General features: G+C 39.9%; 1 protein-coding gene across 4 annotated transcripts in view; it reads right to left on the bottom strand.

The window, feature by feature from the left end:
• The window catches only part of esyt2a (extended synaptotagmin-like protein 2a), a 50,539-nt gene that overhangs the window by 7,379 nt on the left and 17,944 nt on the right, over positions 1-25,216 (bottom strand). For 2 of the 4 annotated variants that reach the window (XM_026148859.2, XM_026148861.2), the window contains exons 4-15: positions 23,164-23,298; positions 22,660-22,736; positions 22,032-22,104; positions 19,199-19,288; positions 9,479-9,534; positions 5,143-5,263; positions 4,827-5,003; positions 4,008-4,090; positions 3,116-3,164; positions 2,560-2,649; positions 2,336-2,431; positions 1,408-1,509 (exon numbers count right to left, since the gene is read on the bottom strand). In XM_026148859.2, coding sequence (XP_026004644.2) covers positions 1,408-1,509; positions 2,336-2,431; positions 2,560-2,649; positions 3,116-3,164; positions 4,008-4,090; positions 4,827-5,003; positions 5,143-5,263; positions 9,479-9,534; positions 19,199-19,288; positions 22,032-22,104; positions 22,660-22,736; positions 23,164-23,298 — 1,149 coding nt within the window. The remainder of the gene's footprint in view (positions 1-1,407; positions 1,510-2,335; positions 2,432-2,559; positions 2,650-3,115; positions 3,165-4,007; positions 4,091-4,826; positions 5,004-5,142; positions 5,264-9,478; positions 9,535-19,198; positions 19,289-22,031; positions 22,105-22,659; positions 22,737-23,163; positions 23,299-25,216) is intronic. The other 2 variants (XM_026148862.2, XM_026148863.2) reach the window with 1 other exon arrangement.

The following is a 25,216-nucleotide window of genomic DNA, read 5'->3' as shown; positions in this document are numbered from 1 at the left end:
TGAGTTTTGTTTGTATGCAATAACAGTTAGATACTTGATATCAAGGACAGATAACCTATGATCATTGAAGTTTATCCTCTCAGATCTTTTATACCTCATTCTATAATTAACCATTTCTTCCAATGAGGTCCATTACTATCTATAAAAATCCGATAAAAGACGCCTCACGAATTCTAACAGGAGGACCCTGAGGCAAACCCTTGAGGTCAAGTCAATAGTTAGATGAATGAGATGATTCAGCTAAAGGCTACTCTGAGTGCGCCATCTTCAGATCTCCCCAAAACACTCAGGCCTCACCGAACGGACTGACCCAAAATAAAAATCGTTTACAGCCACACCTACACATTGTATTGATAAAAGATTGAATTCAGCAGGAACATATGAAAAGAAGCTTCTCACATTTCACATTATCATTCCTTGAAAAGAGACACGTATGTCTACTATAAATTAAATGCCATCTTAGCATTCACCATTACACAGTCTGTGCATTACTTTAAAAATAATCACACTGGCTTCAGGTTTTTGTGGAGCTCTGGCCTGTGATGTCAGAGTTGAAGTGAGTGGGCACATGGGAAGGGGAAAACCTGAACACACAATGGGCTTAAACAGGAAGGATGGAGGGAAGCAATCCACAGAGAATTCAGCCTCCCTAACCTAAAAATCTCACAGTGGTCAAAATGCATGCCTTCCTCCTTACACACTTCAAAACAACTGAGATCAGTAACTTTGCCCCTGTTTTTGGACTAAATCAAGTCTGTGAGCACTGAAATGAACTTAAATTTAAACTTTTGATGTCTGATGTGTTCGAGAAGACTACATCGAAATGGTTCAAACTATTTTCTGTTTTTTATGCTGTCTCATTGCAGAACACAGAGTAAGACTGAATAGCTTTTAACAGTATCCACAGAGCAGTATTGATTTGTTTACCCTTTTACAGTAAAACTCAATTGCTCTGATAAAATGGAATCTGTGTCGGCAGCCAAACAGAAAAACATCAGCATGGCTTACTTCTTAGGAGGAAATGAGCCGTTGAGACACTGAATTAGCTGCGGTGAAGAGAACATGAAACCTGATTAGTAGAAACAATGTACCATAAGTCTACTCATTCTGCGAGACCACTAATATCTTGTAATACACAATAATGGTGGAGGAAGGATGCTTTTGACAGGCCTTAAATATAAACCATCATTGTGGTTTTGATCATCTTCCAGCCAAACCCTTTTCTCATGTTCCTCAGCTTTGGAATCAGTCAAACCAATCAACAACAATTTAACAAACAATAATTATATTAGGGAATCTAACCCAAGCACACGTAGGGATCCATGCTCATCAGGCAAACAAACAAGGAAGCTCTCTAATCATGCCATTCTCACACTGCAGGGTGCAGAAAACTGCCAGCGGACTCACAAATAAGCTCCGATAGAGAGAAGCCGTGTTCTCGCAAAACACGAGGCCCGACGCGCGCCTCTCTTTTAAGTAGCCAGAGCCCAAGTTCCCCTCGAAGACACTCTTCAGAGGGAAGAGGAGGTGAGGAAGCAAGAGGAAAAGCAGAGAAGATGAGGCTGAAAAGAGGAAGGTCAGGTCTGTGCTACAGAAGTCAGAAATGAACAGTTCTTAACAGAGTTAGCTTTTTACCACCTGTCACAAACAGCGAGTGAGTTCATGTATGTTTCCACCGTACAGGGAATTTGAAATGGTATTCTCTGTGTAGGACGACAAAGTAAAACTACCACATTAAGGAAATATGCTGAATATGTTTAGAATATAAAATGTAGTTTAATTTATTTTTTTAATGGAGATCTTGAGTAATATTATAAACCATTCACCTCAAACTCTTTGCTGAGCTTTGGAGGTGAAGTCAGTACTGAGCAGCACTTCTGCTCTTCTGACTTAAAGACAATTTTTCTCTTCCAAAGCAATTTTCAATCTTCAGCTTTTTACATGAACTTTTCAGAGCTTGATTTTTACTTGTGTGCTTGCAAAAAATATGAAAAGCTTAAGGTTATTACAACAGATATTACGACAGAGAGAAGAACCAGAAAAAAGTTCAGAAAGCAGAAAAGCAAGAGGCCGAAGTGATACAGGCAAAAATTAAACATAAAACTGATCTCAGAGACTGCAGAAAAAACAAAATCCCAGTGAAGAACTAAGAGCTCAGCAAACACTGCAAACACTGGTTCATTGAGCTTTAACACGCTTAGATCAATGAACAGAGCAGCTATATCAACATAATCATCCTCGTCTTTCAGCTCCATACATTTAGGATTTAATTTCTGTTTGAGTAAATTAACGCTGCTGCTGTTCATGAGTGCGACGTTCGGCCGGGTCGACTCACCGGAAGGTTTCTGGCCGAATCCAGGAAGACAATGAGCACCGCAGACGAGAGGCCGTCACTGGCTTGACTGCGATCTGCTCTGATGCCCGACAGCACCTGGGAGGAAAAACGCAAAGATAGGCTCAAGCAGAGTTAAAGTTCCAACCAAGCAAGACAACATCTCACATAGCGAGTTTAAAAATGTAAATGGAGTGCTGGATTTAAGCTCCCTCTGGCGACTGTACCTGGTCCAGCCTTTCAGGGGTGGACAACAGAGACAGCCACTCCAGTTTGAGGTGTAACTTCCCTGTAGCCACATCTTCCAATGGAAACCACTGAAGTGAAGAAAAGTTGTTGTTATATTTCAGGAAGAGCAAAATTGTAATTACAGCAAATATCATCACTCATTTACTTTTTATTGAATTACTTAAAATGATGCAAGTTATAAAAATAATTCTTAATTTAAAAAAAATGCAACTTAAATTCACTAGTTCAATCTATTTGTTTGACATCATTAAGTTTGATTGGCTATTGTGATGTCAGATAATGCAAAGCAAACAAAAACACAACAAATGACATCATATGCCTGTGCATCAGGGTCCTACTGAAACTTACAAAAACATAACATTATTACAAAGTGCAAAAGAAAAACCCAAGAGTTTCCACTTGCATGTGCAGAAACAAGAAAACAGCATTAAAGTCTAATGTGATAAGTGAATAAAATTGCTAACTGGATAATTAAACGACTGAAATGTTACTTTAAACCAGCAGCGTGCCAAAAGCATTGAATGCAGCACACACCTCATCGACCTTCTGTTCCTTCTGGAGCTCGGCCATGTTGATTGCAAGACTGGAAAAACAAGTTATGAAGAATTTAAATACAAATAAAATTTAAAATCGCAGTGTAATATCCTCAAATGTCTCATTTTGCCAAACGCCCAGTCCTAAATAATATCAGCAATTCACATTTATCAAAGACTGTCTGGGTGTTTGCATTTTTTACAGGGAAAAAAATGAATTAGTTATAAATATAAGCTGCTGATGGAATTTCCTTATTTTTGCCTTCTGTTGATTAAATTTTCACAGAGGGTTTCAGAATGAAGCTGACTCATCACAGCACACGACACACTGTGTCGTGACGCTGCGCAATAATGAAGTCTGGTGGGAAATGAAATTCAGACACGCAGCGCTGCTTTCATTAAACGCCACCAAGGATTCGGCTTGAAAGCTGCGATTGCTTTCAGAGGCCTCGTCCTTTGATGAAAACCTGTTACGAATCACATCAAACAGCAAACAGTAAAAGTTAGTGAGAAAAACACTGATAAGATTTTTTTAAAGAAGTTTTCTTTAAATATGAATTGCGTGTTTCAATTTAGAACGCCAGTCATCAACTTAATACTACAGTAAATAAAGCTGAAAATATCTAAACATTATGCTTTCTCCAAGCCAAGGTGGCATCCTCAAAAATAACAAATATACTTAAAAAAAGAAGTTAGAAAAACAGAAAAAGCACCACACTTTTATTTATTTATTTTTAGCCACTAAAGAAGAATTTGTTTTTGCATTTGACTTGATAGATGAATAATTATTTAACCATCACATAATTAGAAAAGTAAAACGCTAAATTGACAGCTGTCGTTTTAAAACAGTCTTCTGTGACTCAGCTAAAATCCAGCCTAAGAAGCAGCGTTACCTTCCCAGAAAGTCGTCCTGATCAGGGTCTTCATCGAACAGTTCAATCTCCATACTGCTCCCTGAGTGATCATACACCAAGGCCTGAAAATAAACTGCATTACTACATACTGCACACACAGTACACACACAAACAAACGAGAAGGCGCGGCTGCAGACTGCATGGAAACACATTGACTTTGTACTGAGCAGGTCCACTGCTGGTGCCAGATCAAAACAAGACAACAGATTACATCCAATTAGATGAAGTTACTAATTTCTTACTGTCAGGAGAAACATTTATTCATCATTATTGCTCATTCACCTCTTCCACAAAGACAAAGGGAAGGGAACAGATAAATAAAATATGTTTCGGTGGCTCACAAATCAAACCAGATGAACATGATAAATATTTAAATCACATCCTAAAAAACCAAACTCATGGACAGATTTATCTTTGGTCTCTTTTTTGATCAAAATATTAAAGCGCAGAACAAAAAAAACCCAACCCATCATTTAGTCTTGATTTTTAGTTTCTTTAAAATCTAAAAATTAAATATTAAATCTTGTCACTACATGTTATGTGTTTATGTATTTTAATGGTGCAGTTGGGGCAGCATAACATGTAAAATCCAGCGGAAATAGCTTTCTTAGCCGAAAATGTGCACCCATTATATTACCTTTATTAATTAAAAACTCAACGGAATCAGGAGATTGAAAAAACCTCCATATTAAATGCTGTTATATGTTACAACAACCCTACAAAACAAAAAAGATATCGGACAATATTACACTCTAATCTTGTCACCAGTGACTCCGTGCAGCGTCTTCTGAAGCTTACCTCATAAACTTCGTTCCACTTTGGGTTTACGGTGTCGTGGATGACTTTGCTCTGATAGAGATCCGTCCCAATCTTGATGACTCCGTACGGATCCGACTTCCCTTTGACCAGCCCTCCCAGGAACTTGTCCTTACGCAGCAGTTCCTGAGCCTCGATGAAGTGGATTCTCAGGATGCACTGAGGACACAGAAAGATTATTATCAGAGCTTCTGAGGGCATTGAGGAAATCATCTAAATTACAGATTTATTCACCCGTTTAATTTATTTATTTATATATTTTTTAGCAGCTATAATTTACTTGGCTGCATTGTGTTACCTTGGGAATGGGAAAGCGCAGTCTAGCCATCTGGGCCTCTGACACTAGCGGGATGTCGATGCGGTTTGGCAGCACCAGGTAGCTGTAGATGATGTCCTGCAGTAGATTGTCACATAACCCACTGACAGAGTGATGGACGGGGAGAGAAGGAGAGAGGGAAGATGACGAACAAATGTAAGAAATCATTAAAACTGATGTTATATTGTGTTAAAATATCCAGCTGTGCAAAGCGAGGCCCTGGGCTCAGGCATGCTTCCCTCTGGTTCCAGAAATGCATTTAGTGGCTGAAAAACAGATCTTTACCCATCCAGAATGGAAACAGCCAACAAGTATACTGAGACAGCAGTAAATGCCAGCTGTTGTTTGTGTACAGATTCAGTACTGTGGTATGTCTAAGTATATGTGACAGAGTCAGGTGACCATACAGTTTGTCACATATCTGAGCCACACCCATAAGAAGCACACGGCACACTGATTATGAAGAACATAAATTCTGAAGTAATCCTCAGATGCAAAGATGACAAAAAAGCTAACAAATAAATAGAAGACAAACAACCATCTTTCCTGTGCAGAAGCAAGCAGACAGAAAGGCTCTGCCTTCTGAATGAGCTGCAACTGCTTGGCAGGAATTATTTGTTTGGTGGCAACTACCTCCAGGTAAAACTGTTCTAAGATAGGAGTAATCAAGACACCGTTTCTGGAGGAATCATGTTCTTATTGAATTTCTGAATAGTAAAAGTTCAATCACCTCCTCTGTATTAAGCCAAAATGATCTCTATTTGACAGCAAACTAAATACTGTGTATGGATCATCCTTTGATATTTGACCTCTTTCCTCTAGGTGGCAGCAGCATCCTGTGTAAGGAACAGCATCGGCTGCTTTCAGAAGGGATGACTTAATCCTCTGGAGCAGCTGATTCTGGGTCAGCTTTACTCTGGGATTTCACATCAGCGCAAACTTGATTTTAGTGTCGACGCGCTGATTCCTGAGCTGCTTGCTTAACTACATAACTGTCTCCAGATGAGATTAAGTGGTGCAATTCTGCTGCCAGGCCCATGCTTAAAGACTCAATGAAGTTTCAACACATCCCATCAACCCTATAAAAGGAGCTCGGTTTGGTAATAGACTGAACGTTGTGTGTGTTTGTGTGTGTGTGTGTGTGTGTGTGTGTGTGTGTGTGTGTGTGTGTGGCATTAATGCTGCTATTCAAAAAGGAAGCAGCTAGGGGTGACCTCAGGTTTTCCTACTGTTTCGGGCCTAAATGCAAATACTCAGTGAGGAAATATGAGCGCCCTCACGCACAGGAAGAGGTGGGTGGGGCTATCGCAGGTCTGTAGCTCAATCACCACACACACACACACACGTGCACACACAAAAGTGCACAAACATACACACACTTTCTTTGAACTTGCTGAACAAGGATAGTTACATTTCACAGGGTGGAGTTATTTGGAAACCACAGTGTTTCTCTGCTGACAACAAATAGTAAACCACCAGCCAGCAGCAACATGCCAATGAAGGCGTAACAACACAGCTAGCAGTGTGCTAACAGCAGGCAGGGCAGGGAGCTGTGGCTCTAAAAAGGGTTTTAAATGAAGCGAACTTCAAGAACTTAAAAGTCAGTGGGGAAAAAAAAAACCCACACTGGTGCAGACTGACATCCCAACAACAACTGGATGGACTTTTATAAAGACTGGGCTCTCTGAAGCACACTTTGATGCACTCTCACACTGTGTGACAAAAAAATTGCTGCACCACTATCAAATCATCAAGAGCATAAAGGCTCCTAACAGCCCTTTATATACACTTTACTGTACACTTACGTTTAATAGCACAGTGATGTTAAAAGGCAACACCATCGGACAAGAGCAAGAACCTGGAAGCCGAACTAAACAGAAGATGCTTTAAACGCCATCTAGCAAACACACCACAATGTTAGCGCGAGACAATTAGAGCTCGGGTCTTAGGATCTGGGCTGGACTCTGCTGTCTGTTTCTCTGCCAACACGACGTGGTTTTATATTTGTTGCCTTCACAAGTCAAAAAAGTCAAAATAACTCTTCATGCCGTTTTCGTAAAAGTGGTGGAAGCGCCACGAGAGCCTCGTGTAAGCCTGGTTAAATACTAACCTGAAGTGGATAATAACCTGCATCACTGATCACTGTTATTAGTGTTAGCTTATTACATTAACCTCAGTCTGTCAGCTCACATTTGTACAAACATGAAGCATGTTCATGTGCCTTTGCTTTCAGCTGAGCTCTCTCCACTGCTGCAAAAGGTAAAAGCACAAACCGCAGGAAGCTCACAGGCTGTAAAATTCATTAACAAACCTTATTAACATTTAGGACGATTATTCTCTTGTAAAAAATACAAATTGGTAGTTAAAATAAGAAGAAGTTTTGACAATTACTTTCATCTAAGGTTACACACGTCTGTGAATTCAATTTCAGCTAAAGGCAAAACAAACCAGAAAAAGTCAATAATGACAAAGTTTGTTGTTACATTTTGACTTTAAGGGGGAAATAAAATAAAAATCCTCTAATGCATCAGAGACACTTTTCACATAAAGTTTCATCACGTATCATCGACTTTGGCAGACGAGTTAAAGCAACAACCTGAAGGTCTTCTCTGAAGTTAAGTTATTGTAGGCATAAAAGACAAGCATAAAATGAAGCACATGTAGTGATAAAGATTTCAGTGTCTTTTTCTGCTGAACATCTATTTCACTCAACTAAGGGAACAAATGACCACACAGCTGGATCTGGCAAACACATTTGCTCCCTTTAAAATGGAATAAAAGACCTAAAGCTTAGAAACCAAAGACTTCTCTGTGTCCCTAAAGATGCAAAAAAGAATTCCTGTCTGGAAAATCTTCCCACAAATCCAACCAACATCCCATCTCTGTCTGTGGCAGGTCTCCTTTCATAATAACACAGCTAAAAATATCAACACTTAGAGGAAAATGAATGGTTATAATCCATTCTGCGATCCTGCTTTTAACGTAATAGTTTGAGCATCAGAGCCCGAGAGCCTGCTCGGGCTGCGTGTCTCTTTAACGTGATTCCGAGTGATCAGCATGTTTGAGCTTCCAAAACTGTAACGTGGTGAAACTCATCGAAAGTGAGATATTTTCTGATTTAAAATTAAGTGATCCTAGTTCAGCCAGACTTTGATGTTGTGTCTGTTTTCAGCTCATACTTCCAGGCAGCTGGGAAAAGAGAAATCATGAATCTTGAATGAATACTAAATAAAAGATTATGTGTTACAAGACTTTTCATTTCCCATAAAAAAGCAGTTTGCTTTGAATTGCCCAAATTACACTTCTAATTTGTGCCTTTTCCCCCCACAGTTTTGCAAAATAAGAGTTTTCACAGCTATTTTAATAAACAATCCAACTCTAAAGGAACTAATAGCTGATTCAGGGTCTGATTTCTCCTGTTTTTGTGTTAAACACTAATATTTTGCAGTTGCTGCAGCTGGAAGCAAGCTGAAATCTTTGCGTCATGTCCAGGTCAATTAATATTTCCATGAGCTCAGCAGAATAAGGAAAATATTCTTGAACGGAAACCAAAAAGGAAAACAAGTCTTCTCACAAAACACAGCAGTGAAAAGCAACTGGGTTTTATTAAAGGTGGGTAAGCCATCTCTCTGCCTCTCACTACAGATTAGACGCTCTCGGCTCCCACAGCATCCAACTTTAACTCACAGACTCTTAAATCATCTCAAATAACGTGCCCAGCAATTCTCACAATATGTCATAATAATGCACATCTGGTTTTTATGTTAGACGAGGAATTAAAGTTTACACGGCATTAAAACAGGAATGAAACATTTATCATGCTCAACAACTTCCGCGGCAGCATGTGAGCTACACAAAACACTCTGGAATCATGGTGGGTGACAACGCCCCCACCAGGAAGAGAACGGTAGGTGCGTGTTTGCGTGCTTGTGCATGAGAGACAGAATAGTTCCAGTAGAACACAGTTTAGGTGAAACAAATAGCCTCAAACATCCAGTGACACTATTACGATGCCTCAGTGGGACAGCAGTCATTGCTCTGTGATTCATCGCTGCGTGTGACAGTCATTGCTTTTGAAAAAATTCAATCAGAAGACCGAACTTCTCTATTTGACTTTAGCCATCTTGCTCTCCCATAACAAACCCTTCCCTGCAGTGTGGGGATGCCAGTCTCTCCAGTTTATTGGAACTGAACTGAACTTATAGAATGTCTCCTGCTTTCGTAATGCAAATAACTGTCAATCCAGCCTGTAACACTGCATGACACCCTCAAAAATCACACCGATTTTATTTATAAATAATTATCCGCAGGTACTTACTTGACACCAGGAATGTCCAACATATTTGTGAGCCCAGTCCAATTGATGTCCAGCAACTGAAAAACAGACAAATACTACAATTTAGACTTAGATTTATTAACAAGAAAATTAGAAGATGAGAAAACAAAGCAAAAGGCCATTTGGTGTTTTCAAAACCTCAATGCTTCCTGATGAAAATGTGACGACACAGAAAGATAGAACATGTTTAGACTGGGTTTTTGAAGGTTTCAGAGTTCAGCAAGTCTAAGAATTTTCAGGAAATATGATTAAAAATTCCCTCTGCACTCACGCTTTATAGTGCTTAAAAAAGCTTTTTGTGCCATACTAAATGTGAACATTTTAATAAAAATTAAAAAATGTGAATGAGTCAATACCCAAATATAATCTCAGCAAAACCACAGATTTATTCTTTTTTCTCCAAATAATAAACCAGACAATTTTCAACTATATGACAGTTCTTAACGGTATACTTTTGTTTTTCATTTCATACAGATGTTGAAGCCAGATGTTGAAATCATGTGCTTCCACAGTGCAGTAGATAACTCTTGATAGGTTGCTAGTTTGACTGCAGCTGGAGAAACATATCCCCCTTAGGGGGGTCAGATCAGGACGGGCATCTGGTGTAAAACTGCCAAATCAAATGTGTGACAAGGGAGCAGCCCAAAGCAGCTCGATGTAGATGCTGAAACAATAAAGAGTCTCTCTGAGATCTTCTCCTCAAAGACGGGAACGGCCAAGGAGCCGAGCTCTAAATTCAGTCGATATAATCGATACGGATGCTTCCCGTGTGAACGCACACAGCACTGACTGCAGGCATTACTTTATGCTAACAAATAATTAGCTGCAAGACATTAAGTCTACATTATAAGAGCTAATAAAAGAGATCAATGTCATCATAACATTTGACAAACTCCTGACAAACAGCGAACTTCCTCTTACTCATTACCACAAAACAAACAGTCAAGCCGTTTTAATTCCCTGTGTTTCTGCTTTTTAGTTTTTCCAACAGTCAGGAAAGAACAATAAATAAATTGTGTAGTAAAATGTCACTTGCTGTAAATGTCCTTGGAACATGTTGCACTTTTTGAATGTGTATTACTGCTAATGTCACAGTTACCAGTCATTTCTATCTAGAAAATGATACGAACACAGGTAGCATCTGGACAACAGGAAGTTCAAGCAGTGTGTTTAAATTTAGACAAGATCATATATGTCAGCTGTTAGCCTAACATGGTGTTTGTATACTAGCGTGTGTATGCTAGCATGTGTGTGTGTGTTTTTCTATGATGGGGGATAAAAATGTATGAAAGCTTCAGATGAATCAGACTAACTGTACAGAACAGTAATCACATTATTTACACTATGAAACTTTCTTATCTTACTCAAGATAATCTGGTAAGTATGAGCCGGTCAGCTGCACAGAAACAACAGAGCCAATAATGCAAACAGAAACTTTATTGAAGGCACTGCTATTTAATGTGTTTTTATGACACAGCAGGTTGCCAGCATGTTCCCTTGATGCAAGCGGCAACATGTTCCCGTCGTACAGCAACTGATTCCACAAAAGAGTCGCAAAGGGCGTTAGCCAGGACTCTCATATTCAGAAAGAGAGCTCAACCTGGATTTCTAACCCAGTTATGAGGCTTTTGTACTGGAACTTTAACTGGGTTTCTTGAATAACCAGATAACAAGGAGAAGTAATTAACCACTTTGATTCTAACCCCACATTCCTGACACGCCCAAGTAAAGTAGTATGAAGCCAGTGGTAGTACTTGTGTGTGTGCACTCACTCGCCTGCTTATTCATGTAATGATCTAATCCTCAAATCATGCAGCAGGTCATATAAGTCAGCGTTAGTCAGAAAGATTGAAATAAATCTGTTGCTATGCTATGATGGTTGGTGTGTCAAGATATAATTACTAATGAAAACCTCGATAAAAAGGAAAAGGTCCTCTCACTGCAACATCAGACGTCAAGATGGATGGAATAAAAGAGCAGAAGATACGTTAGAGTTTAACCCGTCATCCAAGAAAATCCATCTAAGGCTACAGCGAGCGCAGGCTTACCACAACTGGACAGCCCAAGACTCGACAGGTAGAGGTGGAGCAGCTGTGATGGAAATACTTGATGACACACTTTGGTCTCTTTAATACCAGATAATGATTTGGATGTGATACCCTACAAAAAAATTTATGCCAACACTTTGAATCATTAAGGCCAAAATTGTTTGCCGTCTACCACCAGGAGGACTCTGATCCAACCATCATGAAAAAAAAATACAAACAGTAAATGAATCCATGAATTTACAACTGCTGTGCTTTAAAATGTATCTGTGTAACGCTTTCAATTAAAATGGAATAAACAGATAAAATGACATAAAGGAGACCTGAACAGGTGGATCATGAGTTTCTTCTTAAAGGTATCAACAGTGTCTGAACCAGTCCGACAGATGCAAGTTCAACAACTCGGACCCACAACCTCCAAAGCAAGCCTCTTTTAGTTCTTAGTCTGGACCTGGGTACCACAAACAAACATTGATCAGCTGACCTCAGAGACCTAGCAGTTACAAAATCCCATCGCACACGTGGAACTGAATCCAGGCACATCATTTGGAAACCACTGATCTAGAAACCTGATTTTTCAGAGAGTAACAAGGACCAGTCTCTGTCCTCAGTTTTTCGGGACGACAATCAGCTCACTGATAGTTAGTGTTCACTATCACACGACTGCACTGCATTGCACAGACTCTTATTAGGAAATCATTACATGCTACTTTTAACAAAAGCAATAATATTTTAGTGTCAGGGGAGAAGAGTGCGTCTGCAGGAGTGGGTCAGTATCTGTGAGATAAGGAAACTGTGAAGACGATTATAAAAGAGGATTCAAATGTGAAATGTTGGCTAACATCATTACATCAGAAGCAGACTGAGTAGCAATGAGGGAAAACTGACGTGAGAAACTGGCAAAGTTCTAGCACAGAGTAAGATATATGTACACATAACAGGAAATGAGTCATAATAAAAGCAACAAAACTACGCTTTACAAACGTAAAACTGATTTAAACAATAAATGGATAAAAATCTAATTATACACCTAATAAGACTTCAAAGGTGTGCGTCTTTTCTTCTTTTCAGAGTCATTACCATAAGAGACAAATGATTAACAGCAACGCATGTCTTTCTGTGGCCTAGTTAGCTCTATGTAGAACATGGTGGACCACAACAATGCTCTGCCAGGCTGGCACAGGAAGAGCATCGAAGCAGCTGGGGGATTTCAAAGAACACATTAGAAATGAATGAAATCACAAAAAAAGAGCAAAAGATTCAGAAGTGTTTTTTTATTTTATTTTGAAAAGCAAAGTATAAACACAGTCTGCAAACATGCAAAACTGCTCTCTGCACTGGCTGAGGAGGTCATTTCATTAGAATTCATTTTCACACCACAACTGATTTGAGTGTCATCCAACTGCTATTTGTGGGTTTCTATGCAGGCATCAGGCTGTAGGTTTCACTCTGAGTGAAACCTACAGCGTAGTGTAGGTGTAAGGTTACTCGTTTATCGTTTTTTTATGAATGCACAAAATCTGGACTGAATACTGAAATGCTTTCATTTGTTTCTGTGCATCTGCAGTTTAAAGGTGTTTCATGCTTGATGTGCTATCCGTGTGTTTAGCGTGTTTGCAGAAATTTATGTTGACTACAGTCGATTCCCATTGGCTTCTCCCTTCATCTCTCTCTCTCTCTTTTCTTTGCTATTTTGGCCTCGACACCCATCGAACAGGTTGTTTTGCATTAATATCATCAGTTGCCATAGACTCAATATAAAGTATCTTCATTACATCGGCCTCCTTTCTGCTCCACTCCACATGAACAGTGGAAGTATTTTCAGTTTCTCTGAGTGAAACTGAAAATAGAGAAAAAGAAACTTGTGCTACCATAAATGTCAGCAATGCAGAGACTCACACCAACATAAAATAAATTTGAAAAAATTGTTTTTATTTATATAGCACCTTTCTAGACAGAGTCACAAAGTGATGAACATAAGATAAAAAAATAATAAAAGGTAAAACAGAAAATACAAAACAGGCACAAATTTTATGAAAAACAGTTTTAAAAAGGTGAGTTTTGAGTTGTTTTTTTAAAACAACTACTGAGTCCACAGTTCTTACGGTTCCACAGTCTCGGGGCCACAGTGGCAAAAGCTCTGTCACCCTTAGTTCTCATCTTAGTCTGTTTTATAGCAAGTAAGCCCTGATCAGATGACCTCAGGGACCTGCTGGGGACATCGGGCTGTATCAGATCAGAGATGTAGGCTGGTGCCAGTCCGTGCACAGCTCTGTAAGTCAAGACCAGGAACTTCAAATGGACTCCAAATTCAACAGGAAGCCAGTGTAGCTGAGATAGCAATGGTGTCACATGTGAACACTTAGAGGATTTTGTCAAAAGCCTAGCTGCAGCGTTTTGCACAACCCGCAGACGATCCAGAGAACCTTTGCTTAGACGCATAAACAAAGAGTTACAATAGTCCAAGCGTGAGGAAATAAATGCATGTACAGCAATCTCCAGTTCAGAGATAAAACACATTCCTTAGCCACATTCCTTAAATGATAAAAACAAGACCGAACCAGAGAATTCACGTGCCCGTCCAATGTAAGAGTCGAGTCAAAAGTGACACCTAAATCCCTGATAGAGGATTTAACGGTGATGTAGATATGAGGAGAACCACTCTAAGGCAGTTCCAGATACACCAACCCAATGTTTAAGACTTTCAAGGAGGATGTGGTGGAAACAGTGTCAAAAGCCAATGTGAGGTCCACAGACAGAGAAAAAAAATTAGCACAAATAATTCAAGTGAATTCAAATTATATGTTTTCTTTATTGCATTTATCATGTTCCAATTGTTTTTTGTTCACTGCTATTCAGTAAATATAGTTGTTGAAAGCATTTCTGTGTTTACTTTTCATTTTAAACAAGTTAAATCTGATTACAGATGACCTAATCTCCACTCTGGGTACACCCTGCACAGGTCAGATTGGGCAGGTGGAACGAATTTATAGATGGATGATTACAGACAGACACAGCATTACAGAGACAGGAAATATTCCCCTCCTCTTCTTTAAAATGAGAAATACAGCTTATTGTTCTCACACTGGTTTCGGATCAGATACTTTATGTTGACAAACACCCAAAACCACGGTATCAGCTTCGGACTGAAAAAGTAAACGTTTCTTCAGGTTTCTTCAGTGAGGTGTTTGTGTGAAGTGTGAGAAAGAGCTGCCCTTACTTTCATCTGATCGTAAGATGGTGTCTTACTAACCACAACTTACTGTGTGGACACTGCTAAGCTGTTATTTCGGGTATAGAAAAAAAGAAGATGAAGAATACAGCGTCACTCAGTTTCAGGCGGCATCACTCACTACTAAGGTTGGGCGATTGGACGAATATATCCACTATTGATGACAGGCTGAGCCTTTCGACGATTGTTTTAAAGGGTGATTTATTTATTTATTTGCCAATGAGTAAGTTTGCTAATAATGCTGGTTGAAGCTAAGAGAGGCAATCAATGGAAAAAATTAATAGTGCTGTTTTAATGGCACCCTCTTCCAGCTGCGAACCAATGCACCCTCCTCAGACTGCACCCAAATGCAGCAGCAATACATGCACTCAAACTCATAACAGAAAGAAAGAAAGGCAGTTCAGAAAAAAACAAAAAGATTTTATTTAAATACAAAAACCACAATGGTGGGGAGGGAAACAAAGAGAAACTGGTTTCCTTTTTCCACTACAACCGTGTTTACAGGCTGTTCCAGTGTTTCTGTGTCTTACACACTCGACCAAACAACAAATACAAAATTAAACAAAAAGTAAGTTAAAAATCAAAATGTCTCTTCCAGTGAACATAAAAGATAAATCTCTTTTTTGCAATTTGGCGCATGTCAATTAGATAAATAAAGAATCCAAAAGTAGCTATTTTAATACTGAAACAAACAAAAAAGAAGGTAAAATATTCCCTTCAAACAAAACGTTTAAATTCTAAACATGCAAGTCCGTCCGTGCATGATTGCATTGCTCCGCCCATCAAAAAGTCTGTGCCTGCGCTAAAATACCGCCCATCCTCGGTTATTGGACCATTTTTGAATTATTAAACGTCGCCCACTACCCACACTTTATAGCACATTTACATTCTCTTAGCAGAGAAACACATCAGCGATTTATCCTTGTGCTCAACAGAGCCCAGTACTGTAAATCTGATTCATTCAAAGTAAAAACGTCTGCTGGCTGCTGTAGAAGCAAACCGTTCATAGCAGATAAATAGAAATACTGCCGGGTATCATGATTTATGACTTCACCGAAACCACCACAATCTTTTGTCCTGTTATGTCAGGACAGCCAAAGTCAGAGTGGCTGCTATTTAAAACTGCTGTGTCAAAGCGCTGCGTCACTCGAGGACCTGTTTGGATGGTTTGACCGATCTACATGTGTAAAACATGTAAAACCAGCCCTTAGAGTTACGCTGGACAGGTCTGATGTCACTTTGGACAGCATGTGGCTCAGGCAAAAACATCACTTAAATATAACTGTAGCCGTCAAACGCACTCCCACTCCTGTTCTCACCATATTCACATGTGACGGATGACCTTTTTTGGCTTGATTTACCGATGCTGACCGACGTCCATATAATATCCCACAATAGTACATTTTTACATTTTAAAGTTTACAACTTCTCTACACTTTCTTTGTCGTTTGGTTGGGTTTAGGCATTCAGTAATGTTGCTGTAGCTACTATGAAGTGCATGCTAAATGATATGTTACAGTTACTGTATTCGTTGTTACAGTTACTGAAATGTCTGCTGCACTTTTAAGCTGGCGAGCAGTTCCTGGAAGTTTTATATTTATGTTTCATTGCAATAAAAGAAAAAAAAATTATACAAAGAAAACTGATCAATTCTGTTAATAACCTTCCCTTGGAAGCCAGTTTCAATCAAGTTATATTAAAATATGTTTTCTGTTATAAAACAATTACTTTATACAACTGCAGTCAACCTGCTCACAATGTCAGATGCTAAATCTGTGACAATACTAATAAAGTCTGCTTTATTATCTGAACATTGATGATGTTTTGGATGTTTCTATTATGCATATATATTGACCTGATAATACAACACTGGATAAAAGTGGTGCACCGACTAATGCACAAACCCTGCCCTGTGCAGCGTCGTGCGATGAATACAAACATTTAAACCGACACGAAGCCTCAAACTTGCCCCTGATGAAATCAAAGGCACGAGACACACCAGAATAAACCAAAACAAAGAGGTGGCTGGTGGTTGATACTAACTGACACCAATGCTCAGTTTCCTGATTAGCCGCATTGTCAGAACACAGCTGTCACGCCTGGAGCCAAGCAACCTGTCACAACGCAACTGTGGCACACAGGGAGGAACGGAAAGGAGAAACAACAACAGTGAAGAAATATCAGCAACGTCACGCTCGGTGTGACGAGTTGGTTTATTTGTGGCAGTACAGCAGCAGGTAACCGTCAGTGTGAGGGTTGTTATCGACCAGGTGTAATGATAACACCAATATACCATCTATAGCTGTGGAAGCAATGCTGCTAGTCTGAGTCTGGAAGCACAACTGACAGACATTTTTAACAAGCCAAGAAAGTTCTTTGCTGCTACTACTCAGCGGTTTAACTAACGATTCCAGGAAATACATATTAATTAAAGGTATTTATTGCAATTTTCTGATTCGCAACAAAGCAACAGAAATCTACCCTATGACACGAGGCACCGGCCAATCACGGGCCTTTATTAGATGTCTTTCAAATGTAGACAAATCTGTCAGAATCTGTGAAGATTTATTTATAAAATCTGCCATTAATATGAACTTACTTAATATTTTGCTATATCAAAAAACAGGATTATGGGAAAAAAAAACAAAAAAACTCCCGGGCTGCCTCACTTTTAGTTCGGGTCAAAATTAACAATCAATCATTGCGTTACATGCACAGATGCAAACCTGTGCTTCAGGTGAGCGGTGCCTGAGACAGAGAGAGAAGAGAAAACCTGCACAGTGGGCGGGATTTTCAGATTCTCTCATTATTTCTTTCATATTTTCATTGTTAATGATTATTACAGGTGGGAAATATTTCCTCCTAAATTTTAACTATTGGTGAAACTTGAAACCCACCACACGCTGGAGGAAACCATTTTTCTACTGTCGACATCTGCTAATCAAAGCAGCATGCATATAGCTAGCTTGTAGAAAAACAATAGTTCTTACACAGAACAGCTTATTTGAATAATCAGGTCACTATTTCTTGGAAAGAGACACAGCTGTTGAGGATTTGTTTTTGTAGTGAATGTCATCAAGCTCCATGATCATCAAAAGAGGGCAGGCGTCATCTCTGGAACTGGGCAATTTATAGCAAAATAATCAATGAGGATAAACGACACTACAGAGCAGAGGACAAATTTGGCGAGTGATCTGTTGCTTTGACTTACAAAACTGCACTGTGTAAATTCACACGTTACACATTACTACACTCATTACATCCGGAAGTACAATACAACTCAATCAGGAAGGATTTTTAAAACATCCTGAAAAGGAAAATGATTAAAATGCCTTAAGAGGTGAAAAGCTTCCTGACAGACAGGATCTGACCTTATATGCTTGAAGTGAACACTGCGTATCAGTGTTTGGCTCCTTGCCCTAGGACATCTCTATAGTAAATTATTAGAAAAGCCAGTTTCTAAGTTGAAGTCCTACAAATACATTTTACAAGAGACAACGCTGATGTCACAATGTCATAATAAATGTGTCAGCAGTCGCTCCTTTTTTGTTAGATCCTTTGTGGTAAAAGATTAGAAGAGGGACCCTGTCAGGGCACTTCACACATATGCAGATGACATAAATGATCTGACAGACTTGAACAGTCTTATTCTAATTCTGCACAAAAACATCTATGAAAATCAAAAATTTGATTTCATTTTCTGGCCTCATCTGAAACTCTTTATTGTTTGATGTATGTTCCATGTCAGCAAAGATCTGCCTGAGCTCTCCACACCTTGTTTGACAGCAGAGAGAGATAAAATCACTTGTAACCGCCCTGACTTCTTCCTGGTTCACATCTGAACCACAAGCTTCAGCGTTTAGTTCAAAACTCCACAAAAGCCTCCTCCTACTAATTCCAGACTGAAGATGTATGTTTATTGAGACAGGGGCAATTTCACATTTCTATTTGAAGATTATGATAGCAAATATTTTTCCTCTGAGTGCCACCATCAAAGACTGAATCTAGAAGAGGGACCGTGTTGAAGCACAGGAAGGAAGGCAGCAGTCAAAGAGAAGGAATGCACTGATAAAGGAGGGCTTGAGTTAGGCTGCCTTCAAGAAGACTGAAGAGAAAAGCGCTGTGGTAGGTGGCAGAGTGCACAGTACCAGCAGGACCACCATCAGGCAAAGAAAACCAATAAGATCTCAGTGATAACAGCTGGTGCTGGTATGCTAGAACTCTGCAAGTTATTAGCTCAAAGTTTGCGTGTGCGTGTGTTTTCATGTAAAAAGCTTGATATTTCCCTTTTTTGCAATGCAGATCAAGGCGCAACGAAAACAAAGCATTTGGGGACTCGTTAATGTAAAAATCTGACCAGGAAACATAATGGAAACAACAAAACCTGAAAGCATTTTAGAGGCTGCCAAAAGTTAAAGTACTCACAGGTTTCTTGAGGAAAAAGACAGAAAGGGCTCCGATCAGAGGGATGTCCCCCAGCAGCGGCTCCATCACCACTCTCATCACTCCATGAAGCTGAACAGAGAAAAAGAAAGAAACATCACAAATGAGTCTTTTGTTTTTTAGCCTGTGATGACCCCCAGGTCTAGGTTACATCGATGAGCCCTAAAACATGATTCTGTTGATCTACAAAGTCCAGCTTAGGTGAATGGATGGGTGGGATAATAAGTCACAGGATTGTCAGTCAGGAGACGGTCTTTCTTCTCCTGTTTGTGTTTTGCATTCAATTTGACTTTTTTCCCCCCACTCACAGCCCACAATCCATCACAGGTTGCTGTAATGTTTAAAGTAGAGAGAAAGTGATGTTTTCTTGTTACCGTTTTGCTGCATTACGAGAAATAATGACCAAAATCCACCAGCAACAATGAATATTGTGTGAGGACCCATTAGTTTGAGTAGAATCGGATCAATACTGTGGTAAAAATGCACAGTGAACACAAATTGGGCAACGACCCATTAAGAGACAAATTTGATTAAATTCTGACAATTCTTGTTGAACGAGCAGCAATTATTTCAGACTGTGAGTCAAAAATCTGTAAAATACTGAGGAATAATGTCTCTATATAGTTTTTTTTTACCATATATACAGAGTCTATTCAGATTTCTGTTGTGTTCATCCGCGAGGCGTGGGTGGTGGTTGGGTGTATGTAATGTTATCCACACAGAACAGTGGAACAGCAGCTCAAAATACACGGTTGGTGAAAGAGGGAAAAAGAACCAGCGAGTTTATTTCCCACTTCCTGCAAGAACACAAAATATAACTAGATCGGCTGTACTAACAGACTCACATATACTGTAATCATTAAGCCTACTGTAATCCTAATTTTGAGGCCCTGAGAATGAAGAAAGTCTGCAACACAAACTTCACAGTTAAGTGAATGTTTCTTTATTTTGGATGCAGGTTTCTCAGAGGCTGCAGTGACTCAAACCTCAGACATGCAGACTGGCCGTCTGTAGCACCAAATTTGGTTGTAGCTTGCTCTGAGTAATCAAATACCAGCATTTTGCACATCGAAACGGACGTGCAGCGGAAAGACTGCAGATAGCCTCTTGTTTATACCACTTTCCGTCCTGCAGCTCATTTCTCCCTGAAGGAGGATGCTTTAGAAGTCATGTGCAGCTGATAATGCTCCATCAGAGGCCCGCTGGGACGAAGAAGATACCTTTTTAAATAAAAGATGTGACAGCAAAAAAGAAAAGAAAAAAATAAGTCGACAGCCAGCGAGTGGAGGAGAGTAAACCCGAATGACTCATGAAGCATGATAAGCTCCCAGTTCACATCTTCTCCATTTAAACTACTTATATCTTCAGCAGCCTATGAAATGCTGACACACCGTCGGGGACTGAAGCTCTACAATCTGAGCCAAACACAAAAGGAAAACATCGACTGGGCTTCGTACACGTAGCCATTTCTCTCTGTAAATCTTTGGGTCTTCTCTTCCACTCTGATCTCTGGTCAGCAAATATGGTCTGATCCTGTGCCAACAGCTGAGTGGATAACGTCTCGTTATCAGTTCTGTGTAAACACATGATGCAATTAACTTTCTCCGCAGAGGTCAGTACTTAATGTAGAAGTCACCGCTGGGGTACAGTGTGTGTCTTTAAGTTTTTCATTCATTTGTTTTTTTTAGAAACTGTTACTACTTCTGCTACCACTAGGACTATTTCAAGGATCAAACTTGAATAACAACTTTATGTCCATTAAATCAGCCACTTTATTTATTAGGGAGAATTTCCAGACATTCATTTGTTCCTGGCACCTAAAATTTACTATGTAAAAAAAAAAAAAAATTCTAAGGCTCTGAGACTCCAGAAATCCACAGTGAGAACCATTAACCACAAATGGACAAAACACAGAACAGTGGTGAACCTTCCCAGGAACGGCCATCCGCCCAAAGTTACTGGATGAGTCGTCATTGGACTCCAAGGGAACGGTGATGACTCATGCAGGAGGTCTTAATAAAATAAATAACATCACTGATTTCCTGTCTCAGTTTTTGCACTTTCAGTTTTCAGACTATTGAATTAATGGACTTGTAGTTTTGGGTACAGCAGTGTGGAGGTTAGCACTGTCACCTTACACCACGGAGTTTAAATCCACCAGCCTTTCTTTGTGGAATTTGCACGTTCTCCCCTTGTCCGCATGAGTTCGCTCCGGGTATTCTGGCATTCTTTTCACAGTCCAAAGACACGCATGTTAGGGTCACTGGTTATAGTAAACAGGCTGTAGGTGTGACTGTTTGTTGATCATCTACACTGGTTATCTATACTCCTACTGGGCCCTGAACTGGAAAAGCAGAAGATGGAGGGACTCGTTGTTTGGGGTGATCGTGGCTCAAGAGTTGGGAGTTCGCCTTGTAATCGGAAGGTTGCTGGTTCGAGCCCCGGCTTGGACAGTCTTGGCCGTTGTGTCCTTGGGCAAGACACTTCACCCGTTGCCTACTGGTGGTGGTCAGAGGGTCCGGTGGCGCCAGTGTCCGGCAGCCTCGCCTCTGTCAGTGCGCCCCAGGGTGGCTGTGGCTACAATGTAGCTGCCATCACCAGTGTGTGAATGTGTGTGTGAATGGGTGAATGACTGGATATGTAAAGCGCTTTGGGGTCCTTAGGGACTAGTAAAGCGCTATATAAATACAGGCCATTTACCATTTGTAGCAGAAAGTGTTGTGACAACGGACTTTGTATTTTTCATGTCTTTATATGGGATAAATAGCCATACAACTACTGACCTTAACATGTTGCATCTATCTTGGATTCGTACCTGTATACTTTTGATTCCAGCCCTGCAGTAGTACTTTTTGATGTCCACGTCAATTTCTGTATTCCCGACAAAACTGAAAGGAAGGGCGAGAAGAACGTAGAAGGGGATTCATGTGTGTATTCATATGAAGATAAAAATAAAAAACTCATCATGCATTTATTCAGATTTTAAAGGACAAGTTTACACACAAACCGATGAGAGTGCTGTACCTCCACCATCCAAATCTATTTGACTAATTTGACGGTGACTTAATCTACATTTGATGTGTCAGTGAGCATTTCTGCATGGGCTCAAAAAACGAGTGCGTGGAAATGTTCCAATCAGGTAATACAACTGACAATTATTACCAATTATGATCCTGAGAAAAAGGAAGCGCACAAAATGAGCACTTTAATAAACATTTACTGAAGTAACGAGTTTTCTCTGTGTGACAACAAACTAAACCACTTGAGTTTAAAAACTCATCAACTGATTCAGACCAAATTAAACAAACTATAGGTTTTAAACGACAGCCTGACGCTAAGATTTGTACATAAGAAGTCATAATTTGAAAGAAACAAGTGCAATTAAGATTACATCACTGGCAAAGTCAAGTAAATTCAACAATGAATGAATCTGAGCGGTCTACCTGATCTGCAGGTCCATGATAACCTGCCTCTTGTCCACATTTTCTGTGTAAACTTTCACTCCATTCACTCTCAGCGGCTGCAGAAAAAAAACAGAGGACATGACAAAACGGAAATCAGACCTGCAGTAAAAGCTTTATTTAATGTTTACTAGCTCTGCATAATTCTACGTGTGAGGTAAATCTGGGTGCGTGGCGAAGAAACTTTCCAGTTCTGATTAAATCAGTTCATGCGAGTCAACGAAGGAGTCACAAATAGAAACATGCGATAAAAGATCTGAACACGTACACTGTGACAGATGGTGCTGCCTAAAACGTCCATGACACTAATTCTCCAGGATTTCCCACAAAGCTAACATCTAAAAATAAAAGTGTTATTCTACAGGCAATAAAAGCCTATAAAACAAAGTGCTAGCTGGTGTATTAGTACGAATAACCCAGATTACAGAAGTGTCCTGCCATGGCCTTTTGGAGTGCATTCACAACACTGTGTTCTTATCTTGTCACCTTGTCGCCCATGTCAATCTTGGTGAAGCAGAAGGTGCTGAGATGAGGGTTGGCGCCCTTCACCGCCGGCTCGATGGTCTCTCTGAACAGCTTCTCCACAAACTGGCAGATAAACGGCCACATCTGCTTCACCGTCTGAGGAAGGGAAAAGAGAAAAATCATGTGGGAGAAAGAATTAGACAGATACAAGACATCCAAATCCCACAGCCCAAAATCCTTCAGCCCACAGCCTGAAGTCAGTCACTGAGCACTGATGCATGCAGCTGCTGGACAAGCCTCATGTTTTACAGCAGACCTGGTGAAAAACAATTACCTGGCATCTCTCTGCAAACGCTTGTGTGTTTGTTGCACTATACCAATTTAGTTCAAATGACAAACAATGCAGAGATCGGTGTACTTTAAACTGTCACTGTGTTTGTCATACTTTAGATTGTCTATACTTACTACTGCAATTGAGAAGCTGTTACCAAGACTCCTGTGTTTCTGTAACTACATGTGCAGCTATTTGCACCATTTGTGCCCAATCTGAAATCCCCCTGACGGGCAATAAAACGTATTGCTTCACATTACATCATATTACATCACACTGTATAATATTATACCCTCACAGCCATTGCAGGTAAACATCAATCAAAAATATATCTTACAGCTGTATTTCTTATCATCAGTGTTGTGTTACCAACACCTTTGCCAAACGAGGTCATTTTTATAGTCCACGGGATAAAAGAAACCACCCTGCAATTACTCTCAGCTGCTCCTTCACCTGACCTTCAGTTGCTGCTGCTGACGCATTAAAATAATATCACCTCGCAAAAATTCCTTGTGCAATCACAGCGAGAGAAATAATGCACTCAAACTTTGCACGACACTTCTAATTATTACGAGCATTTTGAGTCCAAGTGTAACCGAGTCTCCTGTCACATAACAAAACACACTGAATATGTCAGCATTAATAAGCATACACACTAACGTTACGGATGCCTTAAGAAGTTACCAGATTGTTGCTTTAACATCCATTCACTAAGCCACACTCAGAAATTTCACTACCACAGAAATGAATGAGTCATATTATGAGTGCAAACTTCCCTGTAAAATCCTCTAAAAGTGTAAAAATGCTCTGTGCCCTCAGGTGAACACTATGAACTGCTATAAACCGTCCTTTGATTACAGTGACCAGGAGCATTAAAGGTTCACAGAGGTCTGATGTTATGGCAGGTAAAGTTCTGCTCATTATGACCTATTTGATCCAGATGAAGAAGCAATGAACTGAGCGATATCTGTTGGCAGCGGACGACATGACTTTTCAGGCTTCTGTACAGGAGCACGCTCCTCACTTCTGTGTTTGGGTGCGAAAAATGTAAAATCATCTAATCTGCCTGAGCTGAGCAACGCAGCTACATGTCAAAATCCTAATCTGAGGGAAATGAGGGAGTAATTATCCATCACATACATTCACTGGTGACCATCACATTTAATAAATGAAGTGACATTTACAGTACATTTACTAAATAAATGAAGGTCTTTGTAAGAAATTATTTTTTTATATCCTAATTTAACATTTATTGAAACATTTAGCAATACTTTAGAAGACATTTGAATCCAATAAAGAGTAAGCCACCAAAGCCCTGGCTGTCCCTCACTCCATCCTCCTATGAAAGGGCCCATCTGTGTGGTGATAATCAGAACTATTGATTGCCATGTTACAGGTAAGTTATGGCCATTTCTTTGCTTTAGAGGAGAATACCTCTGGTTTTTATTTGCCTTTCAAATGATTTTCTGTGTTCCCATAAACAGATGTTAAAAAGATATTTTCCTGCTCATCTTCATCCATTACCTTTTTACTGGAAGGACCTGTACACATTTACAGTAAGTGGTGCTCTTCTGATGTTAAGACTCACTCTCTCTCCCTCTCTAGTTCACTTTGCATCTCTCTCCTTCACGCTCTCCCCACCTCCGTGTCTCTCTCTGGGGAGGTGGAAGCACTGGGTCAGGGTCTCTCAGAGCTCCAGATTCAGATCCTATTTATAAACCCTGCCTGTCTGCCTCTGCTAGC

This window comes from Astatotilapia calliptera, chromosome 18 (genome assembly GCF_964374335.1).
Source record: "Astatotilapia calliptera chromosome 18, fAstCal68.1, whole genome shotgun sequence".
Lineage (NCBI taxonomy): Eukaryota > Metazoa > Chordata > Actinopteri > Cichliformes > Cichlidae > Astatotilapia > Astatotilapia calliptera.
Note: the sequence above shows the minus strand (reverse complement) of the source record. Positions and strands in the feature narration are given on the sequence as shown.